General features: G+C 46.2%; 1 protein-coding gene across 1 annotated transcript in view; it reads right to left on the minus strand.

Moving 5' to 3' along the window:
- Window positions 1-6,988: 6,988 nt before the first annotated feature.
- eipr1 (EARP complex and GARP complex interacting protein 1) overlaps window positions 6,989-16,042 on the minus strand; it is a 113,664-nt gene continuing 104,610 nt past the window's right edge. The window contains exon 9 of the mRNA XM_072498691.1: window positions 6,989-9,514. Coding sequence (XP_072354792.1) covers window positions 9,343-9,514 — 172 coding nt within the window. The 3' untranslated portion in view covers window positions 6,989-9,342. The remainder of the gene's footprint in view (window positions 9,515-16,042) is intronic.

Raw genomic sequence — 16,042 nt, forward strand, 5'->3', positions numbered from 1 at the left:
CTTCGCTGGAGTAGCTTTCCCAAGAGAGAGAATAGGACATTGCTGTTTATTACCTAACCAGCAGCCTGTCCTGAGTGAACGGGTTTGAATCGTTCAAGATGACCCTAGATTCTCGACCCCGGAATTAAGGTGAGGAATATCTTAACAATGACTTGGTCAGAGATCACTGGTGAGAGATTGAAGAATTGAAACGACTCCAATTATCAGCAAATCGAGGTTTATTGCAAAACCCAGGTCAAAATCATCAAACAGAAGAAATTATAATACAATCTTAAACTCTAACACAAACTAAGTCTATTCAGGAAGTACTATAACGGACACAACGTAAAATCTTATTGTTACACAAGTTTAGCAATGGCACAAAACACAAATCAAGCCCCTGCCCCAAAGCCTCAACCACTATCAAAGTCAAGGGAGTTTCGCAAGCTGCTGCAGGGTACTTACGGTCACAGGCTGCAGGAGGTCAAGTCGAAGGTGGAGAGGTCAAGCCAAGCGACCCTCAATCGAAACACAGCCCCTTTTATATCCGTTTTACCTGGCTTTTTCCTGTGTTCGGCCAGCCCCTTTTGCATTGAATCCATAAGGTTTAAAGTTCCCGCTGGTCCTGCCCCCTTTGAGCCGGTCAGACCTGTCAAGATGGGAGTACCTCCCCTAGGTCCGCCTCCAGTCTGCGTTTTGAGATAACGAGGTTGAGCTCCCTTGTGAAGATTTTCAAAGTCTTCCATCTGCTCTGGAGATCGCTGCTATGTTGATGGGGTGTTGATTGGATTCTGCTCTGGTGGAGGCAAAGTCATTTACATCTGCATGGGGCTATGACCATCCCATTGTCCTGCTTGCAGGCAGGCCCCTTACAGCATTACCATGCCCCTTTGTCTCTGTGTTTAATCTTATCTAGTTGTCTGGCTCCTTCTTCCTTGTAGCTCCTGGGGGGGGTTTGTAAATACCTATGCCCCTACTCAGCTCAGCGGACCAAGCCTGCTGGGAAATTTGGTTACGTTCCTTTGGCTGAAAAGTGTCCAGTTTAGTCTCTGGGTTTTATTCTTGGGCAGTCCAAAAAGGGCCGAATTGCCCGAAAACCTTACAAGATGGAGCAGAATTTGGAAGGAGCATCCAGGAGAATTTTTTTAGAGCAGTATGTAAATAGTCCAACTCGGGAAGGGGCCATACTGGACCTGGTGTTGGGGAATGATCCCGGCCAGGTGGTTGAAGTTTCAGTCGGTGATTACTTTGGGAATAGCGATCACAATTCCGTAGGTTTTAGAATACTCATGGACAAAGACGAGAGTGGTCCTAAAGGAACAGTGCTAAATTGGGGAAAGGCCAAGTATAACAAAATTCGTCAGGAGCTAGGGATTGTGGATTGGGAGCAGCTGTTTAAATGTAAATACACATTTGAAATGTGGGAGTCTTTTAAGGAAAGGTTGATTAGAGTGCAGGACAGACATGTCCCTGTGAAAATGAGGGATAGAAATGGCAAGATTAGGGAACCATGGGTGATGGGTGGAATTGTGAGACTAGCTAAGATGAAAAAGGAAGCATACATAAGATCTAGGCGGCTTAAAACTGACTAAGCTTTGGAGGAATATCGGGAAAGTAGGACAAATCTCAAACGCGCAATAAAGAGGGCTAAAAGGGGTCATGGAATACCTTTGGCTAACAGGCTTAAGGAAAATCCCAAAGCCTTTTATTCGTATATAAGGAGCAAAAGGGTAACTAGAGAAAGGATAGGCCCACTCAAAGACAACAGAGGAAATTTATGTGTGGAGTCAGAGGAAATGGGTGAGATTCTTAATGAGTACTTTGCACCGGTATTCACCAAGGAGAGGGACATGACGGATGTTGAGGCTAGGGATGGATGTTTAAATACTCTAGGTCAAGTCGGCATAAGGAAGGGGGAAGTTTTGGGTATTCTAAAAGGCATTAAGGTGGACAAGTCCCCAGGTCCAGATGGGATCTATCCCAGGTTACTGAGGGAAGCGAGGGACGGAATAGCTGGGGCCTGAAAAGATATCTTTGGAGCATCCTTGAGCACGGGTGAGGTCCTGGAGGACTGGAGAATTGCTAATGTTGTCCCTTTGTTTATGAAGGGTAGCAGGGATAATCCAGGGAATTATAGACCTGTGAGCTTGACGTCAGTGGTAGGCAAACTGTTGGAGAAGATACTGAGGGATAGGATCTATTCACATTTGGAAGAAAATAGACTTATCAGTGATAGGCAGCATGGTTTTGTGCAGGGAAGGTCATGTCTTACAAACCTAATAGAATTCTTTGAGGAAGTGACAAAGTTAATTGATGAGGGATGGGCTGTAGATGTCATATACATGGACTTCAGTAAGGCGTTTGATAAAGCTTCCCATGGCAGGTTGATGGAAAAAGTGAAGTCGTATGGGGTTCAGGGTGTACTAGCTATATGGATAAAGAACTGGCTGGGCAACAGGAGACAGAGAGTAGTGGTGGAAGGGAGTGTCTCAAAATGGAGAAAGGTGACTAGTGGTGTTCCACAGGGATCCGTGCTCGGACCACTGTTGTTTGTGATATACATAAATGATCTGGACGAAGGTATAGGTGGTCTGATTAGCAAGTTTGCAGATGATACTAAGATTGGTGGAGTTGCAGATAGCGAGGAGGACTGTCAGAGAATACAGCAAAATATAGATAGATTGGAGAGTTGGGCAGAGAAATGGCACTTTGAGTTCAATCCAGGCAAATGCGAGGTGATGCATTTTGAAAGATCTAATTAAGAGCAGACCATACGGTCAATGGAAGAGTCCTGGGGAAAATTGATGGACAGAGAGATCTGGGAGTTCAGGTCCATTGTACCCTGAAGGTGGCAACGCAGGTCGATAGAGTGGTCAAAAAGGCATTCAGCATGCTTGCCATCATCGGACTGGGTATTGAGTACAAGAGTCGGCAGGTCATGTTACAGTTGTATAGGGCTTTGGTTAGGCCACATTTGGAATACTGCGTGCAGTTCTGATCGCCACATTACCAGAAGGATGTGGATGCTTTAGAGACGGTGCAGAGGAGGTTCACCAGGATGTTGCCTGGTATGGAGGGTGCTAGCTGTGAAGAAAGGTTGAGTAGATTAGGATTGTTTTCGTTGGAAAGACAGAGGTTGAGGGAGGACCTGATTGACGTCTACAAAATTATGAGAGGTATGGACAGGGTGGATCGCAACAAGCTTTTTCCAAAAGTGGGGGTGTCAATTACAAGGGGTCAAAATTTCAAGGTGAGAGGGGGAAGGTTTAAGGGAGATGTGCGTGGAATGTTTTTTACGCAGAGGGTGGTGAGTGCCTGGAACGCTTTGCCAGCGGAGGTGATAGAGGCGGGCACGATAGCATCATTTAAGATGCATCTAGACAGATATATGAACGGGCGGGGAACAGAGGGAAGTAGATCCTTGGAAAATAGGCGACAAGTTTAGATAAAGGATCTGGATCGGCGCAGGCTGGGAGGGCCGAAGGGCCTGTTCCTGTGCTGTAATTTTCTTTGTTCTTTGTTCCCCTTATTCCGTTCTCATCTCACCAAAGCCCAACCCAGGACGACAGCTCTGTTCTCACTCCCCCTTGCTACCTTGTAACTGATTTTCTGTCATGTGCTGTAAGTGTGAATTCCTCGTCTCACAATAGTTTTGCCAGATCCATAATTCCTGCACACACCAGTCTGCTCCGAGAGTGAAATAACAACATCAGATGTAGGCTGGTGCTGAGACCAGCAGCATGATTAATTTATGTTCTCTTTCTTCCAAAGCTTTCTAGATGAAAGCTTCACACCAGTCTCTTTCATAAATCAAGTTTATGACTTGCATCGGCTCCGTGAGGCAGCACCATTCCGCCCAGCCAATTTACTCCTTCAAATTTCCCTCCCAATACATAGATACAGACACTCCCAGGATTGGGGATAATCCCCCATGCGCCTCATCCCAATAATAAACAGTAATCACACCCAACAAATTCACACCCAACAATAATCAGTAACGAATGTAATGTCAATCCCCATGTCAATAAAACAATCCCATCCTCCCACCAAACCCCAGACATTAGCCCGCATGGTAACACAAACAAATGACAAAAAGGAATCAGGAATCACAAAGTCACCACTAACACATACAGTCCCTCTCCCCCCGCCCTCCAACCCTCCCAGCAACCCCTCCCTAATGTTTGATGTGATACAATTCTTGAAAGTGCAGAATGAATAACGCCCATGAATTGTAGAACCCCTCTATCCTTCCCCTCAGTTCAAATTTGACCTTTTCAAATGTCAAGAATTCCAGCAGGTCCCCCTGCTATGCCAGGGCACAGGGCGGAGAGGTTGATCTCCACCCTAACAGGATCCGCCTTCGGGCGATCAACGAGGCGAAGGCTACAACATCTGCCTTCATACCCATTTCCAGCGGCGGCTGATCCGACACCCCGAATATGGCCTCCCGAGAGCCCGGGTCCAGTTTCACGTGCACCACTTTAGAGATTACCCTAAACACCTCCTTCCAGTAATCCTCCAGCTTTGGACAGGACCAAAACATATGAACGTGTCCATCCCACTTCCCTGGCTCAAATCTCTGGTTCCCCCGAATAGCAAGGGCAGCACGGTAGCAGAAGTTGATAGCACTGTGGCTTCACAGCGCCAGGGTCACAGATTCGATTCCCCGCTGGGTCACTGTCTGTGCGGAGTCTGCACGTTCTCCCCGTGTCTGTGTGGGTTTCCTCCGGAAGCTCCAGTTTCCGCCCACAGTCCAAAGAAGTGCAGGTTAGGTGGATTGGCCATGATAAATTACCCTTAGTGACCAAAAAGGTTAGGAGGCGTTATTGGGTTACGGGGATAGGGTGGAAGTGAGGGCTTAAATGGGTCGGTATAGACTCGATGGGCCAAATGGTCTCCTTCTGCACTGTATGTTCTATGTTCATTTCCCTTGACCCTGCCCCAAACCCGAAGTTCTGTCGAAACTGCCTCCAAATTCTCAACGAAGCTGTTACTACCGGACTCCCTGAGTATCTCCCCGGGGCCGTCGGGAGCAGCGCCTTCAATCCCGACCCCCTACCCAAACTCTCCTCCATTCTGACACATTGGCAGTCAACCCCTCTGACCCAGCTCCGTACCTTCTTCACATTTGCCGCCCAGTAATAATACATCCGGTTCGGCAGACCCAAACCCCCTGCCTGCCTTCCTCGCTGTAGTAGCACCTTTTTAATTCTGGCCACCTTCCCTCCCCATATGAACGAGGTAATCATTCCTTCAATCTCTCTAAAAAATGCTTTTGGCAGGAAAATCGGCAGGCATTGAAAAATAAACAGGAATCGCGGCAGCACATTCATTTTAACCGCCTGTACCCGACCCACCAGTGACAGAGATCATCCCACCTTGCCAGATCAGCTTTCACCATCCCCACCAAACTAGAAATGTTGTACCTACGGAGACCCCCCAATCTTGAGCAACCTGCGCCCCCAGGTATCTAAAGTCCCTATCTTACAGAATGGCAGCACCCCACCTCTGCCCCCACCCCCAGCCGAGCCACCACAAAATACTCACTCTTATCTAGATTTAATTTGTACCCCGAGAAAGACCCAAACACCCGAAGCATCTCCAGTATTCCCCCTATTGACACACTTGATTCCGACATGTATAATAACAAGTCATCGGCATATAAGGACACCCTATGCTCTATCAACTCCCCCCCCCCCGCACTATCGCTTTCCATTCCCCCAAACTTCTTAATGCGATGGCCAATGGCTTAATCACGATTGCAAACAGCAGGGGGGACATAGGACACCCCTGCCTAGTCCCACGGTGGAGAGGAAAGTAGTCTGAGCTGATGTTATTTGTGCGGACACTGGCCCCCAGCTCTATATATCGTTACCCACTCCACAAATCTGGGCACCTCGCGAGATTTAACAAGATATTGCCAGACATTGCAATCTGGATCTCGCCTTCACTGGGCAAGATCCAGATTAACATATACATACGCCCAATATTCCTGGGGCCTGGTAACTAACACCCACGCCTGGGAGATCTAGCCATCATGCCGGTTATCACTGGTCGGCGGCACGGTGACACAATGGTTAGTACTGCTGTCTCATATCGCCAGGGTCTCGGATTGAATTCCTTGGGTCACAGTCTGTGCGGAGTCTGCACTTTCTCCCTGTGTCTGCATTGGTTTCCTTCGGATGCTCTGGTTTCCTCTCACAGTCCAAAGATGTGCAGGTTAGGTGGGTTGGCTATGCTAAATTGCCCTTTAGTGTCCAACGGTTAGGTGGGGTTACTGGGATAGGGTGAGGGTCTGAGCATAGGTAGGGTCGGTGCAGACTTGTTGGGCTGAATGGCCCCCTTCTGCACTGTAAGGATTCTCTGGTCCACACATATGTGAACCAGATGTAACAGCACGTCTTGCCTTTAAGAGGTGTGGGGGGGGGGTGCTCAAGGACCTCCTAAGAGGTAAGTTGTGGCACTGAGGGGATCTGAGGCTGCGGTGGGGCGTCTAGGGGGGAGGTCTACAAATCGTGATAGCGGGTGGCATTTAAAAATGACATTCTGATCTCTTACTTCACTGATGAGCGAGCTGCATGTGCCGAGAAAGACCCCACTATATATGTCCAAAACAGGACTCTTTTATGCACGTTAAATCGCGCCCATAGTAAAATCAAAGACATGTGTGGGTTTCCATGGGAAAAACAGATTGTCTGACTAAATGTGAGCAACAGAAAGGAAAGCTACTGTGTGTTTAGCTTTCGTTCAGTTACAATATAGGAAACTTGTCAGCTATAGATCATAGAATAAATTAAAATTTCAGATATGGTGTATTTCGACTCATTTGGAAATGTAAGAGTCTGTCAGAAATCTCATGACAGGATAAAAAGTAAGAAAATCGTTCTGATGCATGGTGATATTTGTTTACATGCCTCAGGCAGCAATGTCCCCTAAATTTAACAAGTCTAGCAGCTCATAATCCAAGTATAAAATCCAAGCTGAGGACAACACACAAGATACAGATGACAACCTTGAAGCAAGTTTAATCATATTATGCGCACGTAATTTCTTCAGCGTGGCAATCTCTGGCGAGTTGTCACTCTTGACGGACTTCACTGGGATTTCAAAGCCCGACTCTTCCAACTTTCCTCACTCATACTGGGTAGGTTAAGTCCTGCATCGGCGTGGAGTAACTGGGGTGCAGAGTGTAATAAATTCCCTCTTTTTACGTCAGTAGCTGCCGTAAAGAAGTTGTTTAAAGGGACAATTAAAAGGTAAATGGTTCAGATCACAGGAAGTGGGGGGGGGGGGGGGGGGGAAGAGAGAGAGAGAGAGAGAGAGAGAGAGAGAGAGAGAGAGAGAGAGAGAGAGAGAGAGAGAGAGAGAGGGGGGGTCAAGTGTGTGGGGCGAGTCCCGTGCGAGGCTGGGTCTGGTTTTTTTGTAAATAATTATTCTGACGCTAGAAGTGATTTTTTTTTCCTCCCAACTTAAAAAAAAATAAATTTAGAGTACCCAATTCTTTTTTTTCCCCAATTAAGGAGCAATTTAGCATGACCAATTCACCTACTCTGCACATCTTTTTGGGTTATGGGGGCGGGACCCACACAGACACGGGAGAATGTGCAAACTCCAAACGGACAGTGACCCTGGGCCGGGATCGAACCCGGGTCCTCAGTGCCGTGAGGTTGCAGTGCTAACCAGTGCGCCACTGTGCTGCCCTTTCTCTAACTCTTTCTGAGTAACTATCAGGGTAAAATTGGCAGAACCATCTGAAGTTTGTGATTTAAATCGCTTCTGGCAGATGGTTCTCAGCCCAGTACAATTGTCCTGAAGACGGGCAGCACAGTAGCACAGTGGGTAGCACTGTTGCTTCACAGTGCCAGGGTCCCAGGTTCGATTCCTGGCTTGGGTCACTGTCTGTGGGGAGTCTGTACATTCTTCTCGTTTCTGCGTGGCTTTCCTCCGGATGCTCCGATTTCCCCCCCACAAGTCCCGAAAGACGTGATGTTAGGTGAATTGGACATTCTAAATTCTCCTTCCGTGTACCCGAAGTGGCGCCGGGGTGTGACGACTAGGGGCTTTTCACAGTAACTTCATTGCAGTGTTAATGTAAGCCTACTTGTGACAATAAAGATTATTATTATTACGTTAGAACTTCTGACCAATTGCTGGATAAACCCTTATGTTGGAATGTCTTAGAGAAATTCCCCAATGCATCATTGGTGTACCCCCCCCAAATGCGATGCTGGTGAACCAGGAAGTTGTGGACCATTGTGAAATATCAGTATAGCCAATATCTTCCAATTATGGCTATGTATAGCAATCTGTCTTACTCGAAGAATATAATGGATATACTTTTTGTATTTTGTTAGTGATATATAGGAATGAGACAGTAGGTGTTTAAAAAATCAGCCTCATCTGATCTATTAATCAAATATGAGATATTCAATTAAATATTCAGAAATATGGTCCCAACTGGATGATGCATGTATATCTAGTTTTGAAATTATCCAATTAGGTTCATGGTTCACATAAATGCTAACGTAAATGGTTTTTAGGGTTCTTTATCCAAATACTGAAGTTGCATTTCCCACTAAAATGGCCAGCAGTTGTACTGTAACCGCAATTAATTAATTTAACTGAAGTTGGATAAATAGCTTCTTTAAAATATGATCAATAGTTTTGAGACAGTTAAAATGCTTCCTAAGCTACTGAGGCCAAGGAAGCAAGCTACAGAAGGCAGACATTCAAGGTTGTATTTGTGCTGCAAGGTCAGATAAGATATCCTGGTATTTAACTCAATTATCTTAGGAAAAAGTGGAAACTAGTAAATCGATTCAACAGGAGATTAAACAAGTTTGGCTCATGATAGTGAAACGTTTGCATGGACCATCAAAGATGCTGAAAGGGAACCATCAAAATTATTTAATTATTTTGTTGACCTGTCTAAATTACTGATTTCACAAACCAAAGTTTTGGAAAACGTTTCGCTGACATTTGTTGCGAATGACCTCTGCAATGTGGGTCTTAATGACAATTCCTATTCCAGGTTTCACATGACAGAAATTATACCCAATAGGATCAGGATCGGGCACCTACCCACTCCATGGTTATGGTGGATAGTATCTACCTGGTCCACATGCTTTCTACGGAGTGCACCCCACCCAACTGGAAGCCTAGCCTGTCAATTAAGATGACTTCTGGGTGGGGAACAAGTTATAGACGAAAGACACAATGCTGTGGGGTTAATATTCAACAGCATGCAAAGAAACCCAGACTTCTGGGTGCACCATACACTATGGGGCTTCCCCTGCTCCAACCCCATTAAATTGTTATAAAATCCACCCTAACCCCAGCCCATGATTTTATTGTGTAGCAAAATTATAACAAAATTCTATATTTTAATGCTCGCGGTACCCGGTTTATCACCAGTCTTCCATCATAACTTAAAGATCCAAACAACCATGGATCAGCTGAGGACCATTCCACAGCATAGACGCTATCTTCATGTTCTTCATATGTGGCTATTATGCTGTCCTGTAGTGGTTCTTTCCTGCAAAGAAAAATCAATAGGTAGCTAAATTATTTTAGTACGTATTAGATGTCTTCAATGCAACTTAAAGCACAACTTAATGGGAAAGTCCCTTCAACCTCATCATATTTCACTACATGTTGAGTAAAGGATAACCTGGGCTATATCTACCAAGCCACAAGCACGATCAAATCAGGAAATTCATAGTTTGATGTGGTAACAAGTGTGCACAATAAATATTCAATTTTCTCCTCAACACACCACCCAGATTCTTCAGTACTTTGTGTTCTCTGTGTCCACCAAGGTCCATTTTGAGCTACATATGTCACCACAGTTTCTGTATGATAGAAGTATTATTTGTACAAATCTTTGGATCTTTAAACCACTGTCATACTCTTTTATATAACAAAATCATGTTAAAAATGTTGCATAAAATAGGCTCTTGTTGTACACACTCCTTAATTCTTTCTGTTGCAATTCTTGGTCACACTTGTGCCAAACTTCCCCAGTGGAAAGTTTGATTCTACTTTCCTCCAAAAGTTTTTTAAAATTGTAGATTTATAAGCAGCACTATCAGGTAAATTTCTCAAATCTCTGTCTCCATATCCATCATCATTTTGTATTATTATCATTTCATCCCCTGAGGCTGGCTAAGGAGCAACAATAAAGTTGTTTTTCACTCTCGAGGAAAGTATACAGTGGTACCTCCCATATGGGTGTGTATTAAGACCATTGATCTCTTTGATATATATACGAGGACTTGGGTATACAAGGCATAATTTCAAAGCTTTCAGAGGATATGAAACTTGCCAAAGTAAGCAAAAAGTGAAGAGGATAGTGACAGACTTCAGGAGGACATAAACTGGTGAAATGGGGAGAAATATGGCAATAAAATTTATTGCAGATATTTATGAAGTGATGCATTTTGGAAAGAATAATAAGTAGAGACAATCAAATATTTTACAGAGTGGGCCGGAACAGAGAGATTCAGGGTTCATTTTTTAAAGAGTACCCAATTATTTTTTTCCAATTAAGGGGCAATTTAGCGTGGCCAGTCCACCTAATCTGCACATAGAAAGAAACATAGAAAAAAATAGGAACAGGAGGAGGCCATTCGGCCCTTCAGGCCCACTCCACCATTCATTCTGATCATGGCTGACATCCAACTCAATAGCCTAATCCTGCTTTCCCCCATATCCTTTGATCCCCTTCACCCTAAGTGTTATATCTAATTGCTTCTTGAAACCATAGTGTTTTGGACTCAACAATTTCCTGTGGTAACGAATTCCACAGGCTGACCACTCTCTGGGTGAAGAAATTTCCTCTCATCTCTGTCCTAAATGGTCTACCCTGTATCCTCAGATTGTGGCCCCTGGTTCTGGACACACCCACCATCAGGAAAATCCTTCTTGCATCTACCTTGTCCAGTCCTGTTAGAATTCTACAGGTTTCTATGAGATCTCCCCTCATTTTTCTGAACTCCAGCGAATACAATCCTCATCGATTCAATCTCTCCTCGTACATCAGTCCTGCCATCCCAGGAATCAGTCTGGTAAACCTACGCTGCACTCCCTCTATAGCTGGAACATAATTCCTCAGATTAGGAGACAGAAACTGCACACAATACTCCAGGTGTGGCCTCACCAAGGCTCTGTATAATTGCAGCAAGACCTCCCTGCTCCTGTACTCGAATCCTCTCGTAATGCAAGCCAGCATATCATCTGCCGTCTTTACCGCCTGCTCCACCTGCATGCTTACCTTCAGTGACCAGTGTACGAGGACACCCAGGTGCTGTTGCACGTTCCCCTCCCCTAATTTATGGCCATTCAGATAATAGTCTGCCTTCTTATTTTTGCTACCAAAGTGGATAACCTCACATTTATCTAAATTATACTGCATCTGCCATGCAATTGCCCACACACTCAACTTGCCCAAATCACACTGAAGGATCTCTGTATCCTCCTCACAGCTCACCCTCCCACCCAACTTGGTATCATCTGCAAATATGGAGATATGACATTTTGTTCCCTCATCTAAATCATTAATATATATTGTGAATAGGTGGGGTCCTAGCACCGATCTCTGTAGTACCCCACTAGCTTGTCAATTTGAAAAAAACACGTTAATTCCTACTCTTTGTTTCCAGTCTGCCAACCAGTTTTCTATCCATCTCAAAACACTACCCCCAATCCTATACGCTTTAATTTTACACGCTAATCTTTTATGCGGGACTTTGTCAGAAGTCTTCTGAAAGTCCAAATGCATCATATCCACTGGCTCCTCTTCATCTTGGGTTGTGGGGGTGAGACCCATGCAGACACAGGGAGAATGTGCAAACTCCAATGGCAGTGACCCGGGGCCAGGATCGAAGTCGTGTCCTCGGCGGCGTGAGGCAGCAGTGCTAACCACTGTGCCACCCCTAAGATTTAGGGTTAATTCCCAGAAATCTTTAGTTTCGTGTCAATTTGGGAAGACTGTTTAAAAAACTTATGGGAAGGACGTTTTCGGCTGCGCCTGCCATGCGACCTGAAATTTGTCACCCGAGGTCAATGGACCTTTACATGGTCCCTGTCCCACCCATGGCAATTTTGCAGTGGGTGGGCCGAAAAATCCAGCCCAAGGGCTCCTTGTGCTTGATTAATAGAGGCATAGAGTAAAAAACAGAGGTAATGCTAAACATTTATAAAACACTGGTCAGACCCCTGCTTCCACTTCTGGGCACCACACTTTCGGAAAGATAAAGATCTTGTGTAGATGCAGAGATTTACTAGAAAGGTACAAGGAATAATGGACTTCAGTTACATGGACGGACAGACTACGGAAGCTGGGGTTACTCTTAAAGCAGAGAGGGTGAAGGGGAGATTTGATGGAGGTGTTCAAAATCATGAGGGGTTCGATAGAGTAAGTAAGGAGAAACTGTTTCCAGTCACAGAAGGGCAGTAAACAGATGACATATATTTAAGCAAATTGTCAAGAGGTGAGATGAGAAGAATTAAAAAACTGACATGATCTTGCATGTACTGCCTGAAAGGGTGGTGAAAGCTGATTCAATAATAACTTTCAAAATGGATTGGATAAATAGCGGGAGGGGAGAAAATTGTAGGACCATGGGGAAAGAGTAGGGGAGTGAAAGTAATTGAATAGACCTTTCAAAGAGCCAGCGCACACAATGGACTTCTGTACTGTGTTATTCTATGATTCTGTATTATTCAATAATCATCTGATGCACTATCCTTCAGATTTCTTGGCTTAAACACAACACAAGAACTCAAGAATTAGAAGCAGGAGTAGGCTTTCCTAAATGATTAGTTATTTCCTCTTTGATTACTGACTGCAGCATCTTGCCATTAATAATCTTGCCTTTCTTCCTTTTTGTACAAGTCAGTCACATTAGCTGTTTTCCAATCTTCTAGTACCTTCCCGGAATTTAGCAAGTTACAAAAAATGTCAACCAATGGGTCCACTATCTCTGCAGTCAATTTCATTAAAACCCTATCGTGCAGTCCAACGGGTCGTGATGATTTGTCCACCTTTAGCCCCTTAGGTTTCTCTAACACTCTATCCCTTGTGATTGAGGTTTTGTAAGTTCTACCATATTATTTGAAATCAGCCCATCTAATATTTTAGGGATATTTGCAATGTCTTCCATGGTGAAGACTGATGCAAAAAAATTATTTAGCATATTTGCCATTTCTGTTTGCTGTTATTAATTCACCAGCCTCGTTCAGTAGAGGTCCCACATTTACCTTAGTCGCCCACCTCCCATTTATATATTCATAGAAACTCTTGCTGTTTGTTTTTATACTGCACACAAGTTTCCTCTCAAATTTCATTTGGATTGGATTGGATTGGTTTACCGAGGTACAGTGAAAAGTATTTTTCTGCGAGCAGCTCAACAGATAATTAAGTACATGAAAATAAAACAAAATAAAAAGAAAATCCATAAAAGGGCAACACAAGGTACACAATGTAACGACATAAACACCAGCAAGGGGTGAAGCATACAGGGTGTAGTGTTAATCAGGTCAGTCCATAGGAGGGTCGTTTAGGAGTCTGGTAACAGCGGGGAACAATCTGTTTTTGAGTCTGTTCGTGCATGTTCTCAGACTTTTGTATCTCCTGCCCGATGGAAGAGGTTGGAAGAATGAGTAACCCGGGTGGGAGGGGTCTTTGATTATGCTGCCCGCTTTCCTCAGGCAGCGGGAGGTGGTAGATGGAGTCAATGGATGGGAGGCAGGTTCGTGTGATGGACTGGGCTGTGTTCACGACTCTCTGAAGTTTCTTGCGGTCTTGGGCCGAGCAGTTGCCATACCAGGCTGTGATGCAGCCAGATAGGATGCTTTCTATGGTGAATCTGTAAAAGCTGGTGAGGGTTAATGTGAACATTCCAAATTTCCTTAGTTTCCTGAGGAAGTATAGGCGTTGTTGTGCTTTCTTAGTGGTAGCGTCGATGTGGGTGGACCAGGACAGATTTTTGGTGATGTGTACCCCTAGGAATTTGATGCTGCTAACCATCTCCACCTCGGCCCCATTGATGTTGACTGGGATGTGTACAGTACTTTGCTTCCTGAAGTCAATGACCAGCTCTTTAGTTTTGCTGGCATTGAGAGACAGATTGTTGTCGCTAGACCACTCCACTAGGTTCTCTATATCTCCCTCCTGTATTTTGACTCGTCGTTATTCGAGATCCGGCCCACTCTAGTCATATCGTCAGCAAACTTGTAGATGGAGTTGGAACCAAATTTTGCCACGCAGTCGTGTGTCGGGAGTATAGTACGGGGCTAAGTATACAGCCTTGTGGGGCCCCGGTATTGAGGATTATCACAGAATTTACAGTGCAGAAGGAGCCCATTCGGCCCATTGAGTCTGCACAGGCCCTTGGAAAGAGCACCCTACCTAAGCCCACACCTCTACCCAATCCCCACACTTCCACCCTATCCCTGTAACTTCACCGTACCTTTTTTTGGGACACAAGAGCAATTTAGCATAGCCAATCCACCTACCCCTGCACATCTTTGGACTGTGGGAGGAAACCGGAGCACCCGGAGGAAATCCACGCAGACATGGGGAGAACGTGCAGACTTGGCACAGACAGTGACCCAAGCCAGGAATCGATACTGGGACCCTGGCGCTGTGAAGCCATTGTGCTAACCACTGTGGTACCCTAATTATTGTGGAGGAGGTGTTGTTGCTTATTCTTACTGATTGTGGTCTGTTGGTCAGAAAGTCGAGGATCCAATTGTAGAGTGAGGAGCCAAGGCCTAGGTTTCGGAGCTTTGATATGAGCTTGGCTGGGATTATAGTGTTGAAGGCGGAGCTGTAATCAATAGATAGGAGACTGATGTAGGAGTCCTTGTTGTCGAGATGCTCTAGGGATGAGTGTAGGGCCAGGGAAATGGTATCTGCTGTGGACCGGCTGCGGCGGAATGCAAATTGCAGATGATCAAGTCGCTCTGGGAGTATGGAGTTGATGCGCTTCATGACCAACCTCTCAAAGCACTTCATTACGACTTAAGTCAGGGCCACCGGACAGCAGTCATTGAGGCACGTTGCCTGGTTCTTCTTTGGCACCAGTATGATAGTGTTGATGCTTATTCTTACTGATTGTGGTCTGTTGGTCAGAAAGTCGAGGATCCAGTTGCAGAGTGAGGAGCCAAGTCCTAGGTTTTGGAGCTTTGATATGAGCTTGGCTGGGATTATAGTGTTGAAGAGTTTCTTTTGTCAGAATGGTTACAGCACAGAAGCAGGCCATTTTACCTATCATGTCTCTGTCAGCTGTCTGCAAAAATCAACTCACCTAGTCCCACTCCCTGGGCGAAATTCTCCCAAAACGGCGCGATGTCCGCTGACTGGCGCCAATCAGACGGGCATCGCGCCGCCCCAAAGGTGCGGAATGCTCCGCAACTTTGGGGGCCGAGCCCCAACATTGAGGGGCTAGGCCGGCGCCGAAGGAATTTCCGCCCCGCCAGCTGGCGGAAACGGCCTTTGTTGCCCCGCCAGCTGGCGCGGAAATGACATCCCCGGGCGGCGCATTCGCGGGAGCGTCAGCGGCTGCTGACAGTTTCCCACGCATGCGCAGTGGAGGGAGTCTCTTCCGCCTCCGCCATGGTGGAGACCGTGGCGGAGGCGGAAGGGAAAGAGTGCCCCCACGGCACAGGCCCGCCCGCGGATCGGTGGGCTCCGATCGCGGGCCAGGCCACCGTGGGGGCACCCCCCCGGGGCCAGATCGCCCCGCGCCGCCCCCAGGACCCCGGAGCCCGCCCACGCCGCCTTGTCCCGCCGTTCAAAAGGTGATTTAATCCACACCGGCGGGACAGGCAATTTATCGGCGGGACTTCGGCCCATCCGGGCCGGAGAATCGAGCGGGGGGACCCGCCAACCGGCCGGGCGCGATTCCCGTCCCCGCCGAATCTCCGGTGCCGGAGACTTCGGCAACCGACGGGGGCGGGATTCACGCCAGCCCCCGGCGATTCTCCGACCCAGCGGGGGGTCGGAGAATGACGCCCCCTGTCTTTACCCCGTAGCCCTGCCACTTCTTTCTCTTCAGAT

This window comes from Scyliorhinus torazame, chromosome 4, assembly GCF_047496885.1.
Source record: "Scyliorhinus torazame isolate Kashiwa2021f chromosome 4, sScyTor2.1, whole genome shotgun sequence".
NCBI classification, from domain to species: domain Eukaryota; kingdom Metazoa; phylum Chordata; class Chondrichthyes; order Carcharhiniformes; family Scyliorhinidae; genus Scyliorhinus; species Scyliorhinus torazame.